Raw genomic sequence first — 23,461 nt, 5'->3', positions numbered from 1 at the left:
ACCGGAGGAGCAGCGGGGACCCCGCACCAGCGCTCGTAGCCGCATCAGGACCGGGCGGAGCCGGGTCACTCCGCTTCGGACAGGCTCTCACCGTGTGTCCCTCCTCGCCGCACCCGAAACACTTCATCACCGATGAAGTGGCGAAAATCACGTAGTCATAATCATCTACTTTAACATGGAAGCGGAGGTTGAGCTCCTCGCTCCGGTTGTTCAGTATCATGTAGAGCTGTCTGCGGTGGGACACTACGTGCTTCAGTAACGGAGACTTACATCCAGACAATAACTTCCTTATGGGGGACGCTACCTTCCCATGTCTGGACAGCTCTCTACTGAGGAACTCATCGGTGATGAACGGAGGGACATTGGACAGGACCACCTTGGTAGCGGGTTGGGACAAAGGCAGTACCTGTACAAAACACCCGTTCACGGTGATACCTGTCTCCACCACGGAGTTCACCTTCTCCACGCGGTCCAGGAACACGACCACGGCGCTGTTCATCCGGGCCGCTGACACCACACAGCTGTGTGGTGGACAGCTCGTTGAATGAAGAGCAGCTCGTGTATTTTTCGAACGGTTGAACGAGGTATTGAAGAACGAGTCCAGAACTTTGTTCCATCCAGACGTGATTATTGTAATTCATTATTCTCAGGCTCCAGCAGGAAGTCGTTAAAGAAGTTTGTCCTAAATGCTGCAGCACGTGTCCTGAAGACAACCAGGGACAGAGACCACATGTCTCCTGTGTTAGCTTCACTACATCCTCCTCCTCACCTTCAAGGCCCTTAATAATATGGCACCATTACACCTCAAAGAGCTGATAGAACCTTATCACCTTTAGAGCCCTGAGCTCCCAGAACTCAAGCCTACTTGTCGTCCCTAAATTCTCTAAAAGTAGAGGAGGAGCCAGAGCTTTCAGCCATCAAGCCCCTCGGCTGTGGAATCATCTACCACTTTCAGTTCGGGAGGCAGACACCATCTGTTCGTTTAAGAGTAGACTCAAAACCTTCCTTTTTGATAAAGCTTATAGTTAGAGCTAATTAGTGTGCCAGAACGTTACTTGTTCTATTTTATGACACATGACACACGGAGCTTCTCCTTCCAGCTTCTCCTTCCTCTTCTCCATCCCTATCCCCCTTCCCCGGAATCCCTTTGCTTTATCACCTGCAGATCCAGGGCCTCTGTGGCCGCACCATGGATTGAGGTTTGTGGATCGTACACCGGGGGTCGTGGTGGTGGATCCAGTGTGGTGGATTCTGAGTCATGTGGGCTGATCGTGGTGCTGGTGGCGGACCCTGTGTCGCGTTGGCATCGGGTACGGGCATCGGACCAGGACCGCGGCGGCGGCTCGTGGTGGTGGACGGTGAGTGAGGACTGGAGTGGCGTCTGGTCTGGATGGTGGATCGTGGTCTAGATGGTGGATCGTGGTCTAGATGGTTGCTGACCATGGACTGTGATCGCAGCGGGACTGCTTGGCATGTCATGTTGGGGTTGTCCTTTGGGCTGTTACCCTCATCAAATGCTGCTAGAGACTTTAATCTTTAATCTTGATGATGTTCTCCTGCACGTGGCATCTATTGACTTGTGTCCGTCCTGGGAGACGGGTCCTCACATGTGTCTCTGAGGTTTCTACGTATTTTCACCTGTTAAAAGGTTTGGACAGAGGATGTCTCACCCTGTTAAAGCCCTATGAGATGAATTGTAATTTGTGAATATGGGCTATACAAATAAAATTTGATTGATTGATTGATTGATAAAGTCTCTAGAGGAGGAGGAGCCAGAGCTTCAGCATCCAGCTCCTCTCCTGTGGAATCATCTCAGCTTCAGACGTGGAGGCAGACTCCATCTGTACGTTGAGGATTCAAACCTTCCTTTATGATAAAGCTTCTAGTCAGAGCTGGTCCAGGTTTTGACTTAGAACTGATCTCAGTTCTGCTGCTGTAGGTCTAGAAGGTCGGGGTCACATGACACACAGAGCTTCTCTTTCCAGCTTCTCCTTCCTCTTCTTCATCCTTATCTCATCAAAGATATTAATATCTCATCAATACATGTTACTGACTGGACTTCTTCACCGGAGTCCCTTTGCCTCACCGTCCACAGATCCACATCGTGGATAGGGTTAGGGTCAATAGGGTCAATAGGGTCAATAGGGTCAATGGGGTTATAGGGTTTGATGGTGGATCCTGAACCGTTTTGGCCTCTGATCGTGGTGGTGGACCAGAATCGAGGTGGCAGCTGATAGTGGATCCTGATGGCAGCAGTGGACAATGACTGTGGACGATAGTGGCATCAGATCTTGATGGATCCTGATCGTGGACTAAGATCACAACTAGTCTGCTTGATATATAATATTTCTCCTCAGATACCTTTACTGACAATAATCCATGAGGTCATTGACCTTCAGTTCTGCTACAAAGTCTTTATTCTAATCAAAGCTGTAAAGACTCTGATGTCCTCTGTGACACGGGACATCTGTGGACATGTGTCCGTCCTGGGAGACGGGTCCTCACATGTGTCTCTGAGGTTTAGGGACGTCTCCCCTTGTTAAAGACTATGAGACAAACTGTGATATGTGAATATGGGCTCTACAAATAAAATTGTATTGATTGAGGCATGTAAATTTAAAAAAGATGTGTTCACTGACACTGCAGACGAATTAGTGTTGACATCAGCATATTTATGTTTTATCATTGTAAATGTATGAATATGTTTTTATGTTCAAATCATCTTTATCTTCATCATCATCATCATCACTGTGCTACCAAGATGAAGAGGAGTTCCTCTTTAAAGATCTGACCATCATAGTGGAGATATGTAGGACTGCAGCAAAAACACACACACACACACACACACACACACAGTTGGTGTAATGTTGACAGCCCCGCCCCCTGATCTCAGGTGTGATAAGCTCCACCCACCCCTTCCTGTTTTGCACCTGAAAAAAAGCACAAAACTGTCAAATTAAAATATAATATTATATTAGTTGTTCACATCAAATCTTCAGTTTATATCTAATCATATATGTATATAATACATTTATATTATATGAATTTATATAATATATTTATTGGTAATATATTTATAGATAATATATTTAGATATCTCCTGACTTGAATCCAATAGAAAATCTATTGAAAGAACTAAAGATCAGAGATCATAGAACAGACCAGAATCCCACCTGAACGATGCATGAGACTCGTGTCTCCAGCAGGGGGCGTCATCACCAACAAAGGCTTTTGTACGAAGTATTACAGTTTGTCTCCATTGCTTTGGCTCATTTCACGAAACAGAAATGACTCAGAGCTCTAAGTGCAATTGGCAAAATAGCCCATATGGTTCAGCACAACTACATAGATCACCTTCAAAAGGTCATATCTCACCCAGAACAGTTAACTCAAGTTTCAAAACCAAATCACTGGAAACAACAAAGTTATCTACGTGTATTTAATAAGGGGCTTTCTGCAGAAAGGATCAACACAGGGAAACCACCCGGGTCTCAGGGTGAGGATGCAGAACAGTCAGAACCACTGGTCTTATACAGGAGGACTGAGGGCTGTCCCTCTCAACCAATCCAGACTGGTTCCATGGGGGGGGGGGAAGCAGAGGGATCTAAACATTAGCAGCTGATTCACATGTTTCCTCAGGTGATATGAAGACATCCACTCCTTCCTCTGATGGGTAATGAAGTCACAAGTGGTCTCAGTGTATTCACGTCATAAACAGTTCTGACCATAGAACAGATCAAGTCTTAAACATTTGGTGTATGTAAATATAAATCATAAAAATCTCTTACAAGGCTGCAGAGACTTACTATCCAAATACAAAACAGTTTGTCTACTATGTTTAGTTAATTTTTCTACTACATTTCCCTCCTTTTATTCATTTTATGACAACATATGAGAATGCACACCGACAGTAAAAATATCAAATACATCAATTCACATGTATTCAACATGCATCATCATCATCATCATCATCATCATGTGTTGTAAAGCAAACTGCTTTGTTGTGGACGGTATGCGTCTTTAAATGGGAGGAAGGAAAGATAAGAGCAGATTAAACAAACACACAGTAACTTCACATTCTTCATCACCATCAAAGGGTTGTGGGGGGGAAACCCCTCGGGGGGGGTACACACCTCATATTGTCGTCACTGTAGATCTAATTTGTGTATCATCTGGTGGAACAAACCATTGGGACACAGCTGGTATTCCCCATAAGGCCCATGGAGGCTACAGTAACCAACCTGTGAGTATAAAGGTGCCGTGGGGGGGGGGGAGACATACATGTGAATAGAAGTGTGTCATGTTCAAACCAGCAACACTTTGTGTAGCTTCAAAAACAAATCATCATATCACACAGGAAGCTTGAAACCCACAAAAACTGACTGTCCTGGGAGATTGGTTTGAATGTTCCAAAAACCAAATTCATATCAAGAGTCATCAATCAGCTGGAGATCATTATAGAGAGATCAGCTCCTCTACTGCCACCCAGACCAGCTGACTGAAGGGTGCCACGGAGGTCGGGTTCCATTGTCGTCTTCTCGGCGTTGTGTGTATCATGTGATTTTCTGAAGCAACTATTACCAACAGCTGTGCTGGTCACCACTGCCACCTCTTCACCTTTGTTTTACTCATTCAGTGTGGGTGCAGCAGGTGGATGTTCTGGTTCTGGGACTCTCAGCAACCTTCACCGCCGTGTGGGTTGTTAACAGGATCTGGTTCGGTCCGGTCCAGCGTCTGTGTAGCCATCTTTTCCACCTTAGGTCTTTCACTACCACCCAGTGGCCTGGCTTCAGGTCATGAAGTGGTCCAGTCACCGGGGTAGAGAGAGGAGTCTTTAACCTGTTTGTGGTTGGCAGATAAAGCAGAAGAGAGATTTGTACAATAACAAAGCATTTCATCTTCACAGAGAGTTGTTGAGGGCAAAGGTCTTTTAACAGGTCCAATGCCCGTGTTCGCTGGCCGTCCGAACAGAATCTCAAATGGACTCAATCCATATTTTGATCTAATTCTCATTCTCATCTGCATGAGAGCAAGTGGGAGAGCCTTGGTCCATGATAATCCAGTTTCCTCACAGCATTTAGTCAATTTGTTTTTTAGCGTGCCATTTTCTCTTTCCACCGCTCCAGCACTGGCTGGGTGATAGGCACAATGCTGTCTGAAATCAATGCCCAAATATTTCCTTAATTCTTTTAGTGCAGCACTAACATATCATGCATACTTGACAAAACTTCTGAGCGTAGCTAGAAAACCCCTTAGTGAACCGATGTTGTGAAATAGCAGCCATCATCGATCCTTCTAATGTGTTAATCTTTGCTTAATGAGGAAACAGATATTTTTTGCAGACAAGGTTTCTCCTCAGGGCCCCCCCCCCCCCCCCCCCACACACCCCATGTGTGTGTGTGCAACCACTTCTCCTCCAAGTCCACTCTCATCTCAGTTCCTGCAGATCAGCCGTGGGGGGGGGTGGGGTCGACCTGTAGGAGGATGTGTGAAGCAGATCGAGCAGCTGCTGCATCCACTCTGGCACTTCCTTGTGATTCTGGGTCATTCTTAAAGGTGTGAGCATCACATTAACATACAGCAACCTGTTTGGAGAGGAGGAAGCATCCAGCATCTGAGACACTAGAGCATGATGTGCAGTTGGTTCGCCTGCTGATGTGAGGAATTCTCTGTGTCTCTACTGTCAGTGTAGATGTTAACCCTTTTCCCCTGAGCCGATCTGCATGCTTCATGAGAGCAGTGAGCTCTGCTGCCTGTGCAGACAGGGAAACAGGGAGAGGTCATGTAATCAATGTATCATGAGCTGCTAACACAGAGAAACCATCTCTATCTGCTCCTGTGTCTGAATTGTGAGACACTGATTCATCCACAAACAGTTCAAAGTCTGGATTCTGGTGTTTCCTGTAAATCTGAGGGAAGGAACTTCGGTTATTGTTTCTACACATTGATGTTGTTCACCATCTCCTCTTGTTGGAAGAAGAGTAGCTGAGTGAAGAACATTACATCTGTTCACAGTGATGTTAGACGTTTCCAACAGAACAGCATGATAACGAAGCCAGCGTGCAGCAGACAAATGAGATGTCTTTTGTTCCAACAAAATCACAGACACAGCATGTGGTACCAACAGGGTGAGTGGGGAGTACCCTATTACTAAATCCCTGGACGCCATTACAGCCTCCTCTGCCGCTGCTACAGCTCTGAGACCAGTAGGCAGGCCTGCAGCAACTGGATCAGGTTTTGCTCAGAAAAATGCAACAGGTCTCTGTTTGCCCCCCCTTGGTCTGGGAGCAGCACTGATGTCATCTACTCCCCCCCCTCATCAACTGCTTGTGTGAAAGGTCGGTCAGGGTCGGGTAGTCATAAAGTTGAGAGGTCGATTGTAGGGTCAGTTTCAAGTCAGTGAAAGTTTTCTCTCTGTAATCAGTTCATATAACTTTGCTAAATGCTTGTAAGCTCGTGTGTGATTGTGCTGAGGAACTCCTCGAGGACAGAATAGTTCAAATACATTCACAGGAAAGACATCACCTATTTCTCTGTAACAGTTCAGGAATCTTTGAATTACTGTAAATCTATTAGGGGAGAGGGATTTGCCCTCTGCTGTGATCACATGCCCTCAAAATTTAACTTGTTCTTTTACAAACCTATATTTCTACAAACTTATACTTTAACAAACTTATACTTTAACAAACTTATACTTTAACAAACTGCAGTTGTTCAGGCTTGTGTGAGAATTCAATATTTTAGCTGTTCTGGGGTCTGACTGTATTCTTTGCAATAAAGACAGGGGGGGGGGCCTTGAGCAGGTTGGGCCAGATATAAGGCCTTTATACAAATGATTTATAAATAAACCTTGCTGCATAGTGTTAATAATCAATCTTATAATTGTTCTGAATTGTAACTTTTGGTATTAAACCATTATTCCCTTAGATTAATTCACATCACATATAATTAAAGCAGCTGTCTGATAAGTTCTGGAGGTCGGACATGGTGACTTTGTTGACATTGTTTTGTTTCGTTGTTTTGGTTTCGAGGATCCTAATGTTTACATCAACAGGACTTTGTTTGAATATAGCAGGAACATCATTGCATCTCAATAAATACTTGAATTGGACCAGTCCAACTCTTCTCTTATTTGGGATAAACCAACACGCCTGACAGTTTGGTGACCCGACGTGATCCTAAGAGAAGTTTTGATGAACGTGATCCTGAGGAGGAATCTTTTGACCAGAACGACCGGAGACCTCGAGGTCTCTGCTGCTCCGATCGATCCTCCACATTCTCACAAGAGCTCTAAAACACAAGGTAGGCAGAAACCTGTTAAAGCAAATTCTGTATTAGTACATAGTCATTGTTATAGGTGTGAGAGTGCGGTGGAGAGATCGGAGGTAAGAGATAAATAAAGTTCTGTGTTGTTTGAGATGCAATGAAATGAAATGAGATAAAGAAATGGTATGAAATGAGATGAAGGAATGAAATGAGATAGAGAAACCAGAAAAGTGACCCTAAAGATTTAAAAATTGACGATTCAAACAACTGTTTGCAAACACTACAACCTATATTAGGTAGGGTGTGTTTTGGAGGAAGGGGTTAGCGTGCACAAAAAGAGTGAGGGACTTAACTGCCTAACACACTATTGTTTACAGTTTTTTTCGATTGCTTAAGCACGATTTTCAAAACAGGGCCCGGTGTTTCAAACACTAAACACAATCAGCAGAACACCTCAGATCTTTTGCAAAACTAAACACTCTTGTAAAAACTATACACTTTTTTATCAAAACAATATTATTTTGCCATATGAAACACACACGCTTCATATTACTTAATTCTGCTTTAGCCAGTTACACACTGCTGTTGCTAACCTTAAACACTTTCAGCAATTCCAGTTCTCAGTGATTAGACTACTGTAAGTGAAGTACTCTGAGAAAGTGCAAATATACATTAAATTCACCAAACACTACACAAGACCAATGCTGCAGACTCATGAAAATTGAATGTATTTCTCTCCATATCCCCAAATCAGTCAACATGTCAACATGGAGAATCACAACATGTGCCAGTTGTCATGCTACTACAGGAGTGTGCATAACACTGTAAGCTCGACAAATATCAGACAAGCAGAACATTCTGTATCCAGTAGAGTTTCAATGAGGGGAACCTGAGCCTGGGGCTGGAGATCGTAAACCCTCCACTGCCATGCAGAGAAAAACTCTCTGATTGGGTTTAGAAACGGAGAGTGTGGTGGAAGGTATGGTACCGTAAACTGTGGATGGTGTTGAAACCAGTTCTGGACCAGAGCAGAGCGGTGGAATGACCCATTGTCCCAGATGACAGTGGATTGCATCTGGTGCCTGTGATTTACTGCTGTGACGATGTTGTGTAATCGGTCAAAACATTTGAGAATGTGAGGTGTGTTGTGAGGGCCCATATGGGCGTGACGGAGGAGGACCCCATTCTGTGTAGTGGCAGTGCAAAGGGTGATGTCACCCCCCCGTTGCCCTGGGACATGGATTATAGCCATGTGGCCAATGGTATTTCTGCCTCTCCTTCTTGATTTTGTCAGGTTGAACCCTGCCTCATCTATGAATATGAATTCATGCGATTTCCTCAGCATCATCTGTAAAACTCTCAGAAATACAGTGAAAGACAAGATTGTGTAGATCAGCATAGGTCTGGAATACAGTACATTTACATTATGAAAGTTATGTTTGCAGTATGCAACATCACACACAACATCATTACTAATGCCGCAGCCGCAGCCTTCTCCTCCTCCGTGGATTCCCCCTCTCACCCTCACTCTTCTTCTTTTTTGAGCACAAGCTCCATTTTGGTTGAAAACAGGTGAACTCAGCTGCTGCATTGCTATAGTGCTTAAACCTGATAGTTGTGTCTACAATTAAGCAATGCTGTGTTTAAACGCCAAATGGTTAAACATGTTGTGTTTAACCAATTGGCTCATAGGGTGGTCATTTGACAGGCTGTGCTTAGGAATTGCAAGGAAGTGACATCTTGATATCCTTCTGTGTTTAATGTATACAAGTGTGTTTAGTGTTTTGCAGATCACTGTGTGTATTGTTTTGCAAAAAGTGTGAAGCTGACATTGTGCTTATAGTGGTGCAGATCTGGGCCATGTTTTGCTCCTTGAGTGTCAGGTTTGATAATTGTGTTATACTTTGGATTTTAGTGTTTATGCAATCGTAAAAAACTGTAATCGGTCCCAAGTGGAGAGAGATTCAGGAACCACCATTGCAGTGGGTCTGGAGACAGGGTGCTGATCCGACGGTATCAGGTGCTTGACGGCCAGAGACCCTGTTGAATGTGGAGCCTGGGACAAAGACAATAAGGGTCTGCGAAAATATTGTGTACTGGGAAGTTGGTGCTGTTATGACGAGACCAGACGCTTCACTGCAACCAGTCACAAAGCTTTGGAGCGGCCCTTGAATTTGGAATATAACGGCTGTGAAAATATTGTTGGTCTGTACGTAGCATCTGATTTGACGAGGCTGAAGCTTAACTACCCAGAATGCAACTTTGAATCAAGCCTAAGATTAGTTAACGTGACTCAGGTAATTATATATGATAAGTCTGCAGCAGGCACCTGACGAGACTGGAGCTGGACGGACAGACGTCACCGTTGCCTGAGTCGAGACCAAAAGTGGTAAGACGCCAAGCTCCTATTTTTATTATTGTGAGCTCACAATTTAAGCTTCTCGGGGAAAACCTACAGTGATCCAGAGCTGAGGCTGATCACTGTGGGAAGGCTCAAACCCATAGTGATCCAGAGCTGATTCTGGATTAGTTTTGTAAAAGTTATTGTGTTGCGTCTTTCACGTTTAGAAATCAGAGCTTATTTGAGATTTTCATACAAACGACTGAAAACGTCAAAGCAGAAGAACACTGCAAATAAAAACCTGTTTAAATCGTTTGCAATGACTTTTATCTTTGTGTAAAACGCTTTGACCATAGATTTCATTTTCAAGGATATTTTTGTGAGAAGGAAGGAACATATTGGGTTTAGAGTTTTATTTAAAGGTGGGTTTGTCTGTTTCTAAAGAATTAAGAAGCAGTTATTTATTATCAATCACTGGCTTAAGAGCTTATTCTCAGGGGAAGTTAATATACCTGATATCAGATTTAACTTTGTGCTATTGTTTTAAACAAAATAGCGACTAGAAATTCAAACTAATTTGGCACAAAATAGGGAGAATAATCTTTACATTAATTTTTAGGCTGCCTGCAATCACCAAAAATACAAAATCTAGTGTGAATGAAAAAGTGTGTCTGTGAAAACGAGAGAGGAGGAAAGTAAAAGAGTCAAAGTCACACTGCTGACTGAGACACAGACAAACTGACTGAGACACAGACAAACTGACTGAGACACAGACAAACTGACTGAGACACAGACAAACTGACTGAGCAAAACACTGACAGGAAAACGACTTTTTCATAGAAAAAATAGGAAAATTGACTAGAAGCTATACGCCTGCCATCTGATGTATGTTGTATGTATGGACCGGGGGGGGGGGGGGGGGGGGGGGGGGGGTAAACTTGTAAAGAACTTGCCAAAGAAAGTAAAAGAATGTTGACTGAAGGTTTGAGAGATTAACTAATGACGAGAAAGATAAAGCTATGTTTAGGAATAAGAAAGATCTATAGGAGTGAGATGTTTCAATTCAGTAATATCTTGCTCTGAGATGAATAATAGAATGTAAAACTTGAGTGGTAAAGAAAGTAGAGGAAGAGAAGTGGGAATAGAACGTTTTCGTTCGTGTACAACAGGATGAAAGGAGGGAGATAAGAGAGTTGTGGAGTCTGAAAGCCATCTGGGGAAGGCCAGAAGCTTTACAGCTTGCAACTGGCATTGACCAGATAAGGAGGCTTGGTTGTTTGTTTCTATGTTGGGTTGTTTGTGTTTTACTATTGCTTCATTCAGAAGTAATAAATTCCAAACTTAATTGTTAAAATTACACTTTTTTAGGCACAAATTGGTTGTTTCAGATTTTTCCATTGAAGGAAAAAGGTTTTGGCCTCAAATCATTTAATATCTTATTTTATTTTTTACCTGACACAGCAGGGATAATAGTAAACACCATTTTAATACTTCACAATTTATTAATTCGATTCGTAATATAACTATGATGAGTGATTAACAAAATCACATTAATGTGTCCTTTAAAAGTCCATCTCTATTACAGTTAAGGTGCAATGTTTATTAGTTTTTCTTTCCCTGTTTATATTATTTTTGAGCTATTTACAAAAGCTTCATCCTCAACTCAGTGTTTTGTTTTTAGTATGGAGAACTGGATTCTCTGATGTAATGAGCCCAGTGGAGCTAGACAGAGCTGGTCTGCTTTGTTCTGCTCAGGTTTGATGAGAAGGGAAAATCTATCTGTTCTCTTTGGAATATCAATCCATACTCCACCCCTTTTTATTTTTATTTTTATTTCACAACAATTTATGTTGAAACAATCATCGATTATGTCTGTGAGCACAATCTAACAACTGTTTCATATCAACTGAAAGCAAAGGATAATTGTTTCAAAAGAGGGATTCATGTTTGAGTCTTGTTGAAATGCTCTAATACTGACTTTTATTTTTTAGAGGTGAAGTCAATCATGTGCTTGCTATGAACCAAATCCATCACATGAGGATGAGAAACTCAACCTAAACTTTAAAATTAATTCTGTAGTCTCGGAAATATCAAAATACAAAAATTTAGATCTTTGAATTAATACTTTTGCCATTTTGTCCTCTATACACCAACTGGTGGCTGATAAAGGGTATTACAGCGGGAGTGAAATAGTTTGACATCATTGGATTTGCTTGTTTAATTGTTTAATTAATTAGGTTTTATTTTAATATTTTATTGATTTTTGTTTATTTTAGTCTTGTTTTTGTTATTGTTTTGAATTTTTGAATTTTAAATAAAATTTAGATTTTTAATTTAGATTTAGAGTTAGATTTAGATTCAGATTCAAATTTTGAATTTTGATTCTGATTTGAACTTTTTACAGACAGAGATACACACCCCTGACATACCACCACGACCAACACAACCCACCAAAATACACACACAGTCATCGACGTGTCACAGCGCTAGAAAAACATTGAGTGGCTGAAGTAGAGGATCTGGTTTCTTCTGAGTCTGTCCCTTCTTCTTGGAATACTGATGAGTGTGCTGTTCTGGAGGTATTATTATTAACAGGCTAAAGAAAAATTATAATATCCTGTCAAAAACAGTGTGTTTTATTCTGAAAGATGGCCGCCGCCCCTGTCCAGACCCCCACCACCCTGCTGCAGCTCCTCTCTCAGCTGGAAGACGCAGCCTGCGAGGACGAACGTCACATCCAGAGTCTACGAGAGATAAGTCCGACCTTCAGTCACGTGCTGATATTGCTCTCGAACAGTTGCACCAGTGCAGAGCTTCTTTCTCAGCGAACGAGGAGAGTAGAGACAAACTGAGACGGGATGTGATGGACGGCGAGCGCCAGCCCAACCAAACTCAGGACGCAGCAGAAAACCACAGGAGAGAGATCATGGAGCTGCAACGCAACCTCAGTGAGGTCAGCAAAGAGCGGGACACTCTCAGCCAATCAAACACCCGACTGAGAGAAAGAATCAGTATGAAGCGACAGTGTGAGGAGGAGGAGGCTGAGCTAAGAAACAACCTCAGAGAAGTGGAAACATCACGACTGGAAGTTCGGAGAGAACTCCAAGAGCTGCAGACCTGTCGGTCAGGGGAGGAGTCAGGGGAGGAGCCTCTTAATCAGATGGATGCCGTGTCAGGATTCCATTTGGAAGTAGCAGACGCTGTAGTGCAGGATAGGAACATCGAAAGAGACAATCACCCCATGCCTCCATTCGTTCAACCCCCTCCCTTCAGACCAAGAGGGGGGTACGGCCGGGGTCAGTAGAGGTCAAACAAGAGGAAACTCCAATACTGGATGCTTCATATGTGGCCAGCTTGACCGCTGGGCCCGAGACTGCCCTTATGAGGGACCACCACCTAACCCTAACATTAACCCCTACAGAGGGCAAGGCCCCTATCGCGGAGGCCCCCCAGGAGGAGGCCGAGGAAGAGGCATGCCCCCCCGCACCCACACCAGATGCCAACTGCCGCCTGGGAACACGGCAACGACTATGACCAATGAAGTTGCCCAGTGTCCACGGAAGGTCACGTTATACCCCCCAATTAGACCCCATAGTGACTTTTAAACCTAATGGAGAGTCCATCCCCTTATCATTTATAAATACAGCCCAATACCCACTTTTAAACAAAACCCTCACCGCCATTGAATTAGGAAAAACAGTCACCCTGATGTTTCCGAAAAGGGTTAGGGTTGGTCCACAGCTGTAGGGAACCAGGAATGTACTGATGTACCACAGTTCCAGCCACATTTTTATATGTCCCCCCCCCCCCCTAAAAGGTCAACTCGGACCACGGCATCACTGCAGTTCTGAACTTTAAAGCAATTACTTTTTCACCGGCCCCGACAAATCAAAAGCTCTCAGGAGCTCAAACAGCCTGACATCACCTGAAGGATCCAAACCCATCAACATGGCCAATGGAATGACATCAAACACACATAACTCTGAGGCCCTCTCCCAAGAAGAGATCAAACTCAGAGAAGATCTCTGATCCAAACTAGCCCAGATATTTCTCAACAGGCCCCTGGACCCACACACACCAGTAGGAAACAGATTCAGAAGAACATAGAAACACTCTGGTGGCATCAACACATGACAGCTCTGGTAGAGAACCTAGTACACAAATATGATACATGTAATTCACACAACACTTAAAGACCATACAAATGCCCATGGGCCGTTTCCCTGTTTCTGATGCGCCATTCAAAACACTGACCACCGAGTACAGGGCAATTTAGAATAGAAGTTTGATTCACCCTCCATGTAACTATTGTAAGACTCTTGAGACCTAAAATAATATGTTTCACCATTTAAAGAAGAATTAATCTTAATACAATTAAAGGGGCAGAGGTCAAATACACTTTAACTCAGCGCGTGGTTCATCTTAAAGGAAAAGCACAAACCATAATACAAGCCCTTTGTTTACAGACTTTATTGAATAACATATCAATAATTATATTTAAATTTCGGTGCGACACTTTAATCAAAAATTTAGGGAAGAAGGTTTTCATTTTCACTTGCCTTATGACCTTATGCCTTTAGATGTTTAAGTAGAGCTACAGAATAATTTTTGGAGCACAAATCATTATATTATCAACATATCATAAATGTGCTCTTCCTGTTATCTCCAATGATCTTAAGCTGTCTTTTAGTGCCTGGGTGTAAATGGTCAGTGATTCACAATAACCTTGACGAAGGCATGTGAATGTGTAACTTTCTCTGTTGAACTCAAATGAAAACCAGTGTTGACTGTCTTTATTAATTTAAACACTGAAGAATGCATTTGTCCGATCAACAACAGAGAACCATTTACTATCCTTCAGAACTTGCTAAAGAATTGTTTTAATAATTTGGAACAGACGAAGCACGTTGTTGTACTCAGCGTTGACAACTTACAAATCTTAGATGAATTGCAAATCATCAGGTTGTGTTTTATCAAGTGTGCACTAGTGAATCCTTACAAGGAACAGTTACACCTGCCCTCAATAGAGAGTTGAAAACTGGTGTAATACCATCGATGGCTATCTGTTTTATCAGATATTGTCAGATCATAGTTTGATAACCTCAGGTTCCATGTTATAAATTAAACCCACATCATGATTTACCTTGAGCCCTTGAAATGTTGTTTGTATAATCTAAATATGCATGTGCATACTGGGCGTCTGTACCTGTGTCTGGTACCAGTTAAACAACCTTGAAAGTGTGAACAACAGATGTAAATCTTTTTCTAAACACTTTCAAAAATAGATTTTACTGAACCACAGGATCTGATATCTTTTCCCAAATGTCAGCATTGACACATTTTTGTATCCATGGTCCCAAGTCTTGCCATTCATCATTTTAGTTTTTGACAGCAAGTCATGTGAGTGTGAACCAGGAACTTCAAAAGGAGAGCATCCTCTGAACATCTGTGAAGGAACTGAGAGGGTGACTTCAGAAACAGCCCTAACCCTAACACATCTATGTTCCTTCAAGAACATGAAACTTAGTGTTAAATTATCTTTCACACAACTTTCTGTAAACCATCTTTTCTCAAAACCTGCGTCTCTCCCTTTGTGTTTGAGTGCAGTGTAAATCTCCTGGAAGTTCTTAGTGTGACTGAATGTGACTTGTCCACTAGATCAGTGTTGACTGATTTGACAACTGATGAACAAAGCTTCTTCTCATACTCATATATCAGTGAAGCAGCATTACACTTAATGCACGTGTAAATCTGTAGTGGATCCAGATCAGCTGTTCGGATCACTATGACTCCTGATGGGGTGGAAACTATAAAATATCCAAAAGACTCTTTACATCTCTTCCCGTCATATTAATTTGGACAACATGAGGATAGCAAAAAATGAACACTTGAATTTCTCAGTGATGCCTCATATTATATTATATTATAATATCACCTCATATTAAGGGAGTCATGAATTTTCAACCACGGTGTTTCCTGAATCTAACACAGATCTATCAACTCATTCACTCATTTAGGATGTGTGTCAAACATATCACTGTTGATGACTGAATGTGTTGCTCCTAAAACAATAAGGAACATATTATCTTTCCCTAGCACTGTGAGTGTGTGCGTTGGCTTATGAACATATACATCTCATTCATATTTAACACGTTCCTATCAGTAGTTTGTCTTTCTTTCCTAAAAAACTAAAAACAATCTTTTACTTCCCTGATAAGTGTTTGTGTTGGTGTTGTGCATTCACCCTCCTGATGTGTGAAGTGTTCCTCACGGCCTCGTTCTGTGTTCAAAGCTGCTGGTTCCTCCCTCTCCTCCATCCCGCCTCGGTTCAATCAGCTTTGGAAAGTTGTTGTTTCTTCTGCAATTTTTGTTTTGCCCAATGTCCCTTTTCTCAACAAAGAAAACCAATGTCCCTCATTCCACATGCCGTCTCCTATCCTTCCTTTAAATCCTCTTCTTCTGCATCGCGGTGCACCTGTGAACATCTTCAGTGAGGCTTTATGCAGATCAGTGTCTCTTTTCTTCTTCTTCTTCTCATGAACTGCATGTGTTTTTATTAAGCTCTTCCTGAGTCCCACTTGATGCCTGTACGTTTTAACAGGCTGGCAACATCAGGTCACTTCAACAATTCTCGATTTGGGCTGGATCCTGTCCCAGTCCATATTGCCTGCTTGTCTGGTGCGAGGTGAAGAGAGGAGTTGTGGGTCTGGAACATTATTATCTGGAAGAGGTTGTTGTGGAGCCTGGGCTCCTGCCTGTGGAACATCTGCTTCTGGTGGAGCCTGGTGTTGTTCTGGTTGTCTTCTTGTCGGCGGGGAAGAGTCGAGGTTGAAACCTGCATTTTGAGACACTGAGACATTTGTGAGGTGTTATCTGTCCCTGCCAGTGAGTGTCTTCTGTCCCTTTGATGCAATTTTCTTTCAAACCACATTCCTTACACTAACCCCCCCCCCCCCCCCCCCAGCTGGAAACCCACATTCATTCATCCACACTTGAATCAGACTAAGTGCTGTGTCACCATAGTTCCTTCACATGAAGTTCATATAAGGATTACTCAGTTGTAAAGATTTTTTTTTATTTTAATTTAAGTATTAGTTACGTTAAGCCTAGTTAGTAAGTCTTCATCCATCTCCTAAACACTATCTTAAGGAGCAAATAGGAAACTTATCAATATAAACATCATCAAAATAATGTAATTATACTCAATAATAATTTCCTCTTGTAATTACTTGGTTGCTGTTAGTTTCTCAATTCATCTCTTCTTTTTTTTGTTTTTATCTTTTTCTTTTTTAAATACACTTTCAAACATCCTGCCTCACCAATACAAATCATAGTGCCTTAAAGAAGTTCTCTACATAGTGCGCCTCTTGAGACTTGTTTCAACAATGCAAATACACTCAGTATTATGTCCTCTCTGTGGTCGTGTTATTTAACAAACTCGTTCTTAAAGGTAAATGTACAGGGCTTTCACCTGTCTGGAGGATCCCGTTCCTCTTAGACCAACTTCTCTGTAACACTATGTTTTGTTTGGTATATATTACACTTGAAATCTCAGATTCTCACCAGATAGATCGCAGCGCTGAGACGATCCGGGACTCGGGTCTTAGTCCCTGCATCTCACCCGTATGGGGAGGCTAAGGTTGGAAACTATTCTTCCAAGAGGATCAGTCAACCGCTGACCCGAGTCCAGATCCGTCCAGACGTGTGATCCCACTTCTGACACCAAATTGTGATGGAAATCTGGAGATACAAGAGGCTGGAAACAACAAAGTTATCTACGTGTATTTAATAAGATGCTTTCTGCAGAAAGGATCAACCCAGGGAGTGAGGAACAGTCAGAACCACAGTTCTTATACAGGAGGACTGAGGGCGGTCCCTCTGGACCAATCCAGACTGGTTCCATGGGGGGGGGTGAAGCAGAGGGATCTAAACAATAGCAGCTGATTCACATGTTTCCTCAGGTGATATGAAGACATACACTACTTCCTTTGATGGGTAATGAAGTCACAAGTGGTCTCAGTGTATTCACGTCATAAACAGTTCTGACCATAGAACAGATCAAGTCTTAAACATTTGGTGTATGTAAATATAAATCATAAAAGTCTCTTACAAGGCTGCAGAAACTTACTATCCAAATACAGTTTGTCAACCATGTTTAGTAAATTTTTCTACTACAGCGCCCAAAATGAAAAGTTCCTTCTCGATGCTGTGGCTCATCTCTCAGGAAAAACAGGACATTCTCAAAGCTTTAAATACATTTACCAAAATAACATAGATGGTTCAGCACAACTCCATAGATCACCTGCAAAAGGTCATATCTCTCCTAAAACAGCTCATCAGTCAAAACTAAATCCTTTTCTCATACAAATAGTCAGTGCCCCCAAAATGAGAAGTCCCTTTGGCATTGTGTAAACACTACAGGTCAAAATGTTTAGATGTTTAGTCAGTATGGCAGTGGACCATAGAAATATCCCTCATGTGCACATTTCAATCTTGGCTCAGTCCTTGAATGGTCACTGAATGGTTACAGTAGATGTTTTCTTTCCAGAATATTATGTGTATCAAACAGAAAAAAGATTTATTCAAGGTTTCACATAAAATACTTTATTGAACTCATACTGCCATGGAAATTGTTACAGTAATTGCCATACATCGTGCTTACAGTAACAGAAAATGTGTACAGCACAATATACTGTCAAACAATAAGCACATCAAAACTAAAATTTGGTATAGTGAGATATGACCTTTTGAAGGTGATCATGTAGTTGTGCTGAACCATATGGGCTATTGTACCAATCACACTTAGAGCTCTGAGTCATTTCTGTTTCGTGAAATGAGCCAAAGCAACGGAGACAAACTGTAAATCAATTTCAGTTAGCGTGTTCAATACTCTTTCCCTGTGTTATTCCATTTTATTACACATAACATAAATTCCTGAACTTAGTTGTTGGTTTACTTTGTATGTTTGGATTAGTTTGGTTGTTACTGACATCTGGTGAACATTTTATGTCAACAGCATCTTAAGAAATATATTTACTGAGAAAAATGGTGACGTGTTCAATACTTATTTGACAAGCTGTGTGTGTGCGTATGTATGTATGTGTGTATATATATATATATATATATACACACATACATACACATGGAGTTATATAAACAGATGATCTGGTCTGACTTTATATATTTTAGTGTTGCAGAGTTTACCGATACTAAAAAAGTATTGTGATATCCGGCCGTTAAAAACGTTATAATACCTAATTCTATTACTCATTGATGGATGGAGGGAGAGTTCTCTCTCTCTCCATCCATCACCACATGTTCTTAACATTTAATACAACTACAGATTTACTAGTTTCTGGTATAACTACAGTATTTCCTTGTAGAAAAGTAATTACCAGTACTTTACAGTATGAAGCTAGCATCGTCCACTCCTGCAAATATTTCACAATAAAACTCTTTTAAAAACAAATGAATTATTCAGTCACCAGAAACACTGAAGTGCTTTTATTTTGAAAAGAGTGTTCTACAGAAGCATTTCTGTTTTTGACAGATAAAAATTGAAACTGAAGAAAGATCATTTCTCTGTAGATTCTGCTATGAACTGCAAAAAAACATCATCAACATCGTGAAGAGCAGCTCTGAACAGCAGCAGATTATATATCCTACATGCATAAATATAAACAAACAAGAAAACAATCTTATTGAGCATGGAAATAATGAACATGAATAACATTGTCAGTCTGACATTTCAGACACACCTGTACCTGTCTGTCTCTCAGGTGTGTGATGATGACCCGCTCCTCCACTTCCTGTCGGCCGTGTGCAGCAGTGATGTTGTGTGTCGGCCGCACACGCTCACCTGCAGGAAACACAACAACCAGAGACCAGAGGGTAACACTACACACACACACACACACACACACACACACACACACAGACACACACACACAGACACACACACACACACACACACACACACACACAGACACACACACACACACACACACACAGACACACACACACACACACACACACACAGACACACACACACACACACACACACACACACACACACAGACACACACACACACACACACACACACACACACACACACACACACACACACACACACAGTTCAGCCGGAGACAGTTGATGCTGATGTGTGTTTGTTTCAGAGAGGAGGAGATTCAGTCGAGGAGACAGAGACTTCATGACCAGGATGACTCCGCCTCTCCAGCTCACCTGTCTGACTGTCACACCTGACGTCACATGACTGTATGTGACATCATGTGACCCCATGTGACCTTTAACTGCCGTCATGTGACCTGAACCTGACGTACCTGAGTTAGTGTTAGCTAAGCCTAACCCTAACCTGAACACATGTTGAAATGTGCTATGATCATGTGATCTGAGGTCACCTGACTCCCTCACAGGCTGTGGTTGAGGTGTTGATCTCCACGTCACCACCAGGTGGAGCCATTTCATGTGTTTTAATGATGTAAATAAAGTTTCAGGTGTTGTCATGAACACATAAAATATATATAATATATATTTTTACATTAATTTTCGAGGTAAAGTTGATCGTGTCCCAATATTAAAATTAAAAGTGCATGTGTCAAGTGTAGCTGAGTATAGTACTTGAGTAAATATTACTTTACTCAGTTACTCTGATCTGTGGAGGAAGTGATGAAAGATTCAGATTTGAACAGAACATTTATTGTGAAAAGATTTAAGTTCCATGTAGAAGAATAAAGTTTGTTTAAAGAGTTCAGTGTAGCGGCTGCCTCAGTCTACCTGGACACTGATGACATCATGTCCTCTCTGCGCTGTGATTGGCTGCACTGAGTTAGAGCTCAGCTGTGTGTCTGTCAGTGTGAGTGTCAGTGTGAGTGTGTGTCTGTGTGTGTCAGTGAGCTGCTGGTGAAGATGAAGATGAACGTCCTTGTCCTCTGCTTTGTCCTCAGTGTCTCTGCTGAAGGTAAGACACACTACAGTATAATATAATATAATTAATATTCTGACCTCCTCTGATCTTAATCCTCAACAAGAGTAAAACTGACAGAAATGTGATTCCGACCTTCTAGACCTGTAGCAGCAGAACTCAGATCAGATCTAAATATAACTTTATCACAAAGGTTTGAATCCTCAACGTACAGAGGGCGTCTGTCTCCAGAACCTGAACTGAGATGATTCCTCAGCAGAGGAGCTTGAAGCTGAAGCTCTGGCTCTTCTGCTTTAGAGACTTTAGAGACAACAGCCTGAAATCTGGGAGCTCAGGGTTCTAGTGGTGATAAGGTTCTATCAGCTGTTTAAGGTTTGATGCTGACATATTATTAATGTAGGAGAGGAGGAGGATTTTAAATGATCAACTAACTACAGTCAGTTAACTCACCACTCAGAGTTAACTAACCACTCAGAGTTAACTAACCACTCAGAGTTAACTAACCACTCAGAGTCAGTTAACTAACCACTCAGAGTTAACTAACCACTCAGTCAGTTAACTAACCACTCAGAGTCAGTTAACTAACCACTCAGAGTCAGTTAACTAACCACTCAGTCAGTTAACCAGCTCTTGTGTCTTCAGGTCTACACGAGGACCTTCAGGTTACTGGATGTTCAGACTCTGATGGTGAGGAAACATATAACCTGGATGGTGAAGAGCTGTGGTTCGCTGACTTCATCAATAACAGAGCAGTCGAGCCTCAGCCCAGTTTCATTGATCACATGAGCTACCCTGAAGGCACTTATCAAACAGCTGTGGGCAATCAACAAGTCTGCAAAAACAACTTGGGAAACCTTCGTCAGGTTATGAAGGACTTCAAACTGGAAAATGGTAAAAATAAATAAATACTTCTTTCAATACAACAAAAAATAATCCATGTTTTCAAATCAATAAAATCCAGTGTGAGCTGTGTGTGTTAAGTAGATGTTGTTACTGGTGCTGGTCACCAGTTACCAGCCACTGGTTTCAAATGGTCACGTGTTTGTTTTATTTCTGGATCGATAGTTTCAGATCATTCTTCTTCATGAACTGATTCTAAACTTCTGTATGAGACCAACTTAAAGTGGAGAGAAGATTATTCCTAACGTGGTGTTCCTTCACAGATCGTCCCTCCAGTCCGATGATCTACACCAGAGACGAGGTGGAGCTCGGAGGGAAAAACACCTTGATCTGTCATGTGACTGGTTTCTACCCAGCTCCTGTTCACGTCTACTGGACCAAGAACGAGGAGAACGTGACTGAAGGAACCAGTCTCAATGTTCCCTATCCCAACCAAGATCGTTCCTTCAGACAGACGGCCAGACTGGAGTTCACCGCTCAGCAGGGAGACGTCTACAGCTGCACAGTGTCACACCCGGCTCTGGACCAGCCACTGACCAAAATCTGGGGTAAGAAGAGTTTCTTAAAGAAGATTCAAAGAGTCAACTGACCAATGAGAGAACATCTGTGTTGTGTCTCCAGATGTGGACGTGCCTCAGCCCGGTGTGGGCCCGTCTGTGTTCTGTGGAGTGGGTCTGAGCGTCGGGCTGCTCGGTGTCGCTGCTGGAACCTTCTTCCTCATCAAAGGGAACGAGTGCAGCTGATTGGCTGAGGAGGATGATGTCACGTTCCTGCTGTTTCTCACCTGAAGCTTCGTCTTGTTTTTTTTTGCTCCTGTTTTTGCAGCTTGGACACTTTGTAACATAAAGATCATAAATATCATCTGTGTGTGTTTTGAATCAATAACTTGATCAAATCTTTCTGCTCATTTATAAATGAAGTTAAACACTGAAGAAGAATAAACAACAATAAAATTAAACCTGACTCATCGTTTGTTCCACTTCCTCCTGATGTCGACTTCTGTTATAAAATCAACAACATTTACATTCGTGCACAACAACAGACGTCATGTGATAAAGTTGTGGGTCAGTTTTGTGTTTGGAGACGTTGTGATGTCATCAGGGTTGAAAGAAGGTGAGTGTAGAAAAGAGAGGGAGGTGAGGAACAGAAGAACAATCTGATATAATATATTTATAATATGATTGGACTGAAAGGTTTGAATCATTGAATCACACCAGGGATGAACCCCCCCCCCCCCCCCCCCCTGATAATGATAATGAGCCGACCAGCCAGTTCCAGTTTGTTCACCAAGCGCTCCACAGATGATGTCATCAGACCCCCCCCCCCCCCCCTACCACAGGAACAAGGAGAGGATTGTTCTCTGTGGAGAAGATCTGACTCCAGATCATCTCTCCTACACCACACACCTGAGCCAGAGCCCCCCCCCCCCCCCCCCATCAGGATCTCGCTCCCCCCAACAGGACTCAGAAGGTTTGGTGAGGCTCCTCCCACCCCTCTCACTGCTGTTGTGTTAATAAAGTGAATCATATGAACATCATGAGGTCACAAGGACCAAGCCGAGGTCGTGACCTTGATAAATGAACGAGGTCGTTACTGGAGAAACAAAAACTAAAGGAAGTGTGAGTTTGAAATGAGGAGTTGAATCTTGTTCAGTCGTCTTAACTGTGAGCTCAACGATATGAATGTAAAAAACAAAACCACCAACAGATATTTACAGGATCCATCAGGACGTGAACTTTTATTTCTTTAGATTTCAAAGGTGCTGATGTGATCAGAAGATAAATATCAGGAGATGAAATCCTGTTTAATGGAGGATACACTAACTGTTTCATTATGGTTTATTAACTTCCGGACTCGTTCACACCTGGTTTGTCTCAGAGCTTCAGACTCTGAACCTGAACACCAGGTGTGAACGGTTCCTCAGACCAGAAGAGGAGTTCTGGGTCTGGATCAAACTGAACCTGGTTCTGTTCGGGATGGTTTGGACTTTAGGACCAATCACAGGAAGTAG

The 23,461-nt window shown here is 42.2% G+C and overlaps 2 protein-coding genes across 3 annotated transcripts in view; one reads left to right on the top strand and one right to left on the bottom strand.

The window, feature by feature from the left end:
• LOC128430019 (H-2 class II histocompatibility antigen, A-U alpha chain) overlaps window positions 1-22,408 on the top strand; it is a 46,333-nt gene extending 23,925 nt beyond the window's left edge. The window contains exons 1-4 of one of the 2 annotated variants that reach the window (XM_053415928.1): window positions 20,425-20,586; window positions 21,193-21,441; window positions 21,714-21,998; window positions 22,072-22,408. In XM_053415928.1, the coding sequence (XP_053271903.1) occupies window positions 20,535-20,586; window positions 21,193-21,441; window positions 21,714-21,998; window positions 22,072-22,193 (708 nt within the window). In that variant the 5' untranslated portion in view covers window positions 20,425-20,534 and the 3' untranslated portion in view covers window positions 22,194-22,408. Of the gene's footprint in view, window positions 1-20,424; window positions 20,587-21,192; window positions 21,442-21,713; window positions 21,999-22,071 lie in introns of those variants that run through there. The other variant, XM_053415930.1, reaches the window with a different exon arrangement.
• atp1b2a (ATPase Na+/K+ transporting subunit beta 2a) overlaps window positions 1-23,461 on the bottom strand; it is a 54,576-nt gene that overhangs the window by 12,000 nt on the left and 19,115 nt on the right. The gene's annotated exons all lie outside the window — the stretch shown is intronic.

This window comes from Pleuronectes platessa, chromosome 23, assembly GCF_947347685.1.
Source record: "Pleuronectes platessa chromosome 23, fPlePla1.1, whole genome shotgun sequence".
NCBI classification, from domain to species: domain Eukaryota; kingdom Metazoa; phylum Chordata; class Actinopteri; order Pleuronectiformes; family Pleuronectidae; genus Pleuronectes; species Pleuronectes platessa.
Note: the sequence above shows the minus strand (reverse complement) of the source record. Positions and strands in the feature narration are given on the sequence as shown.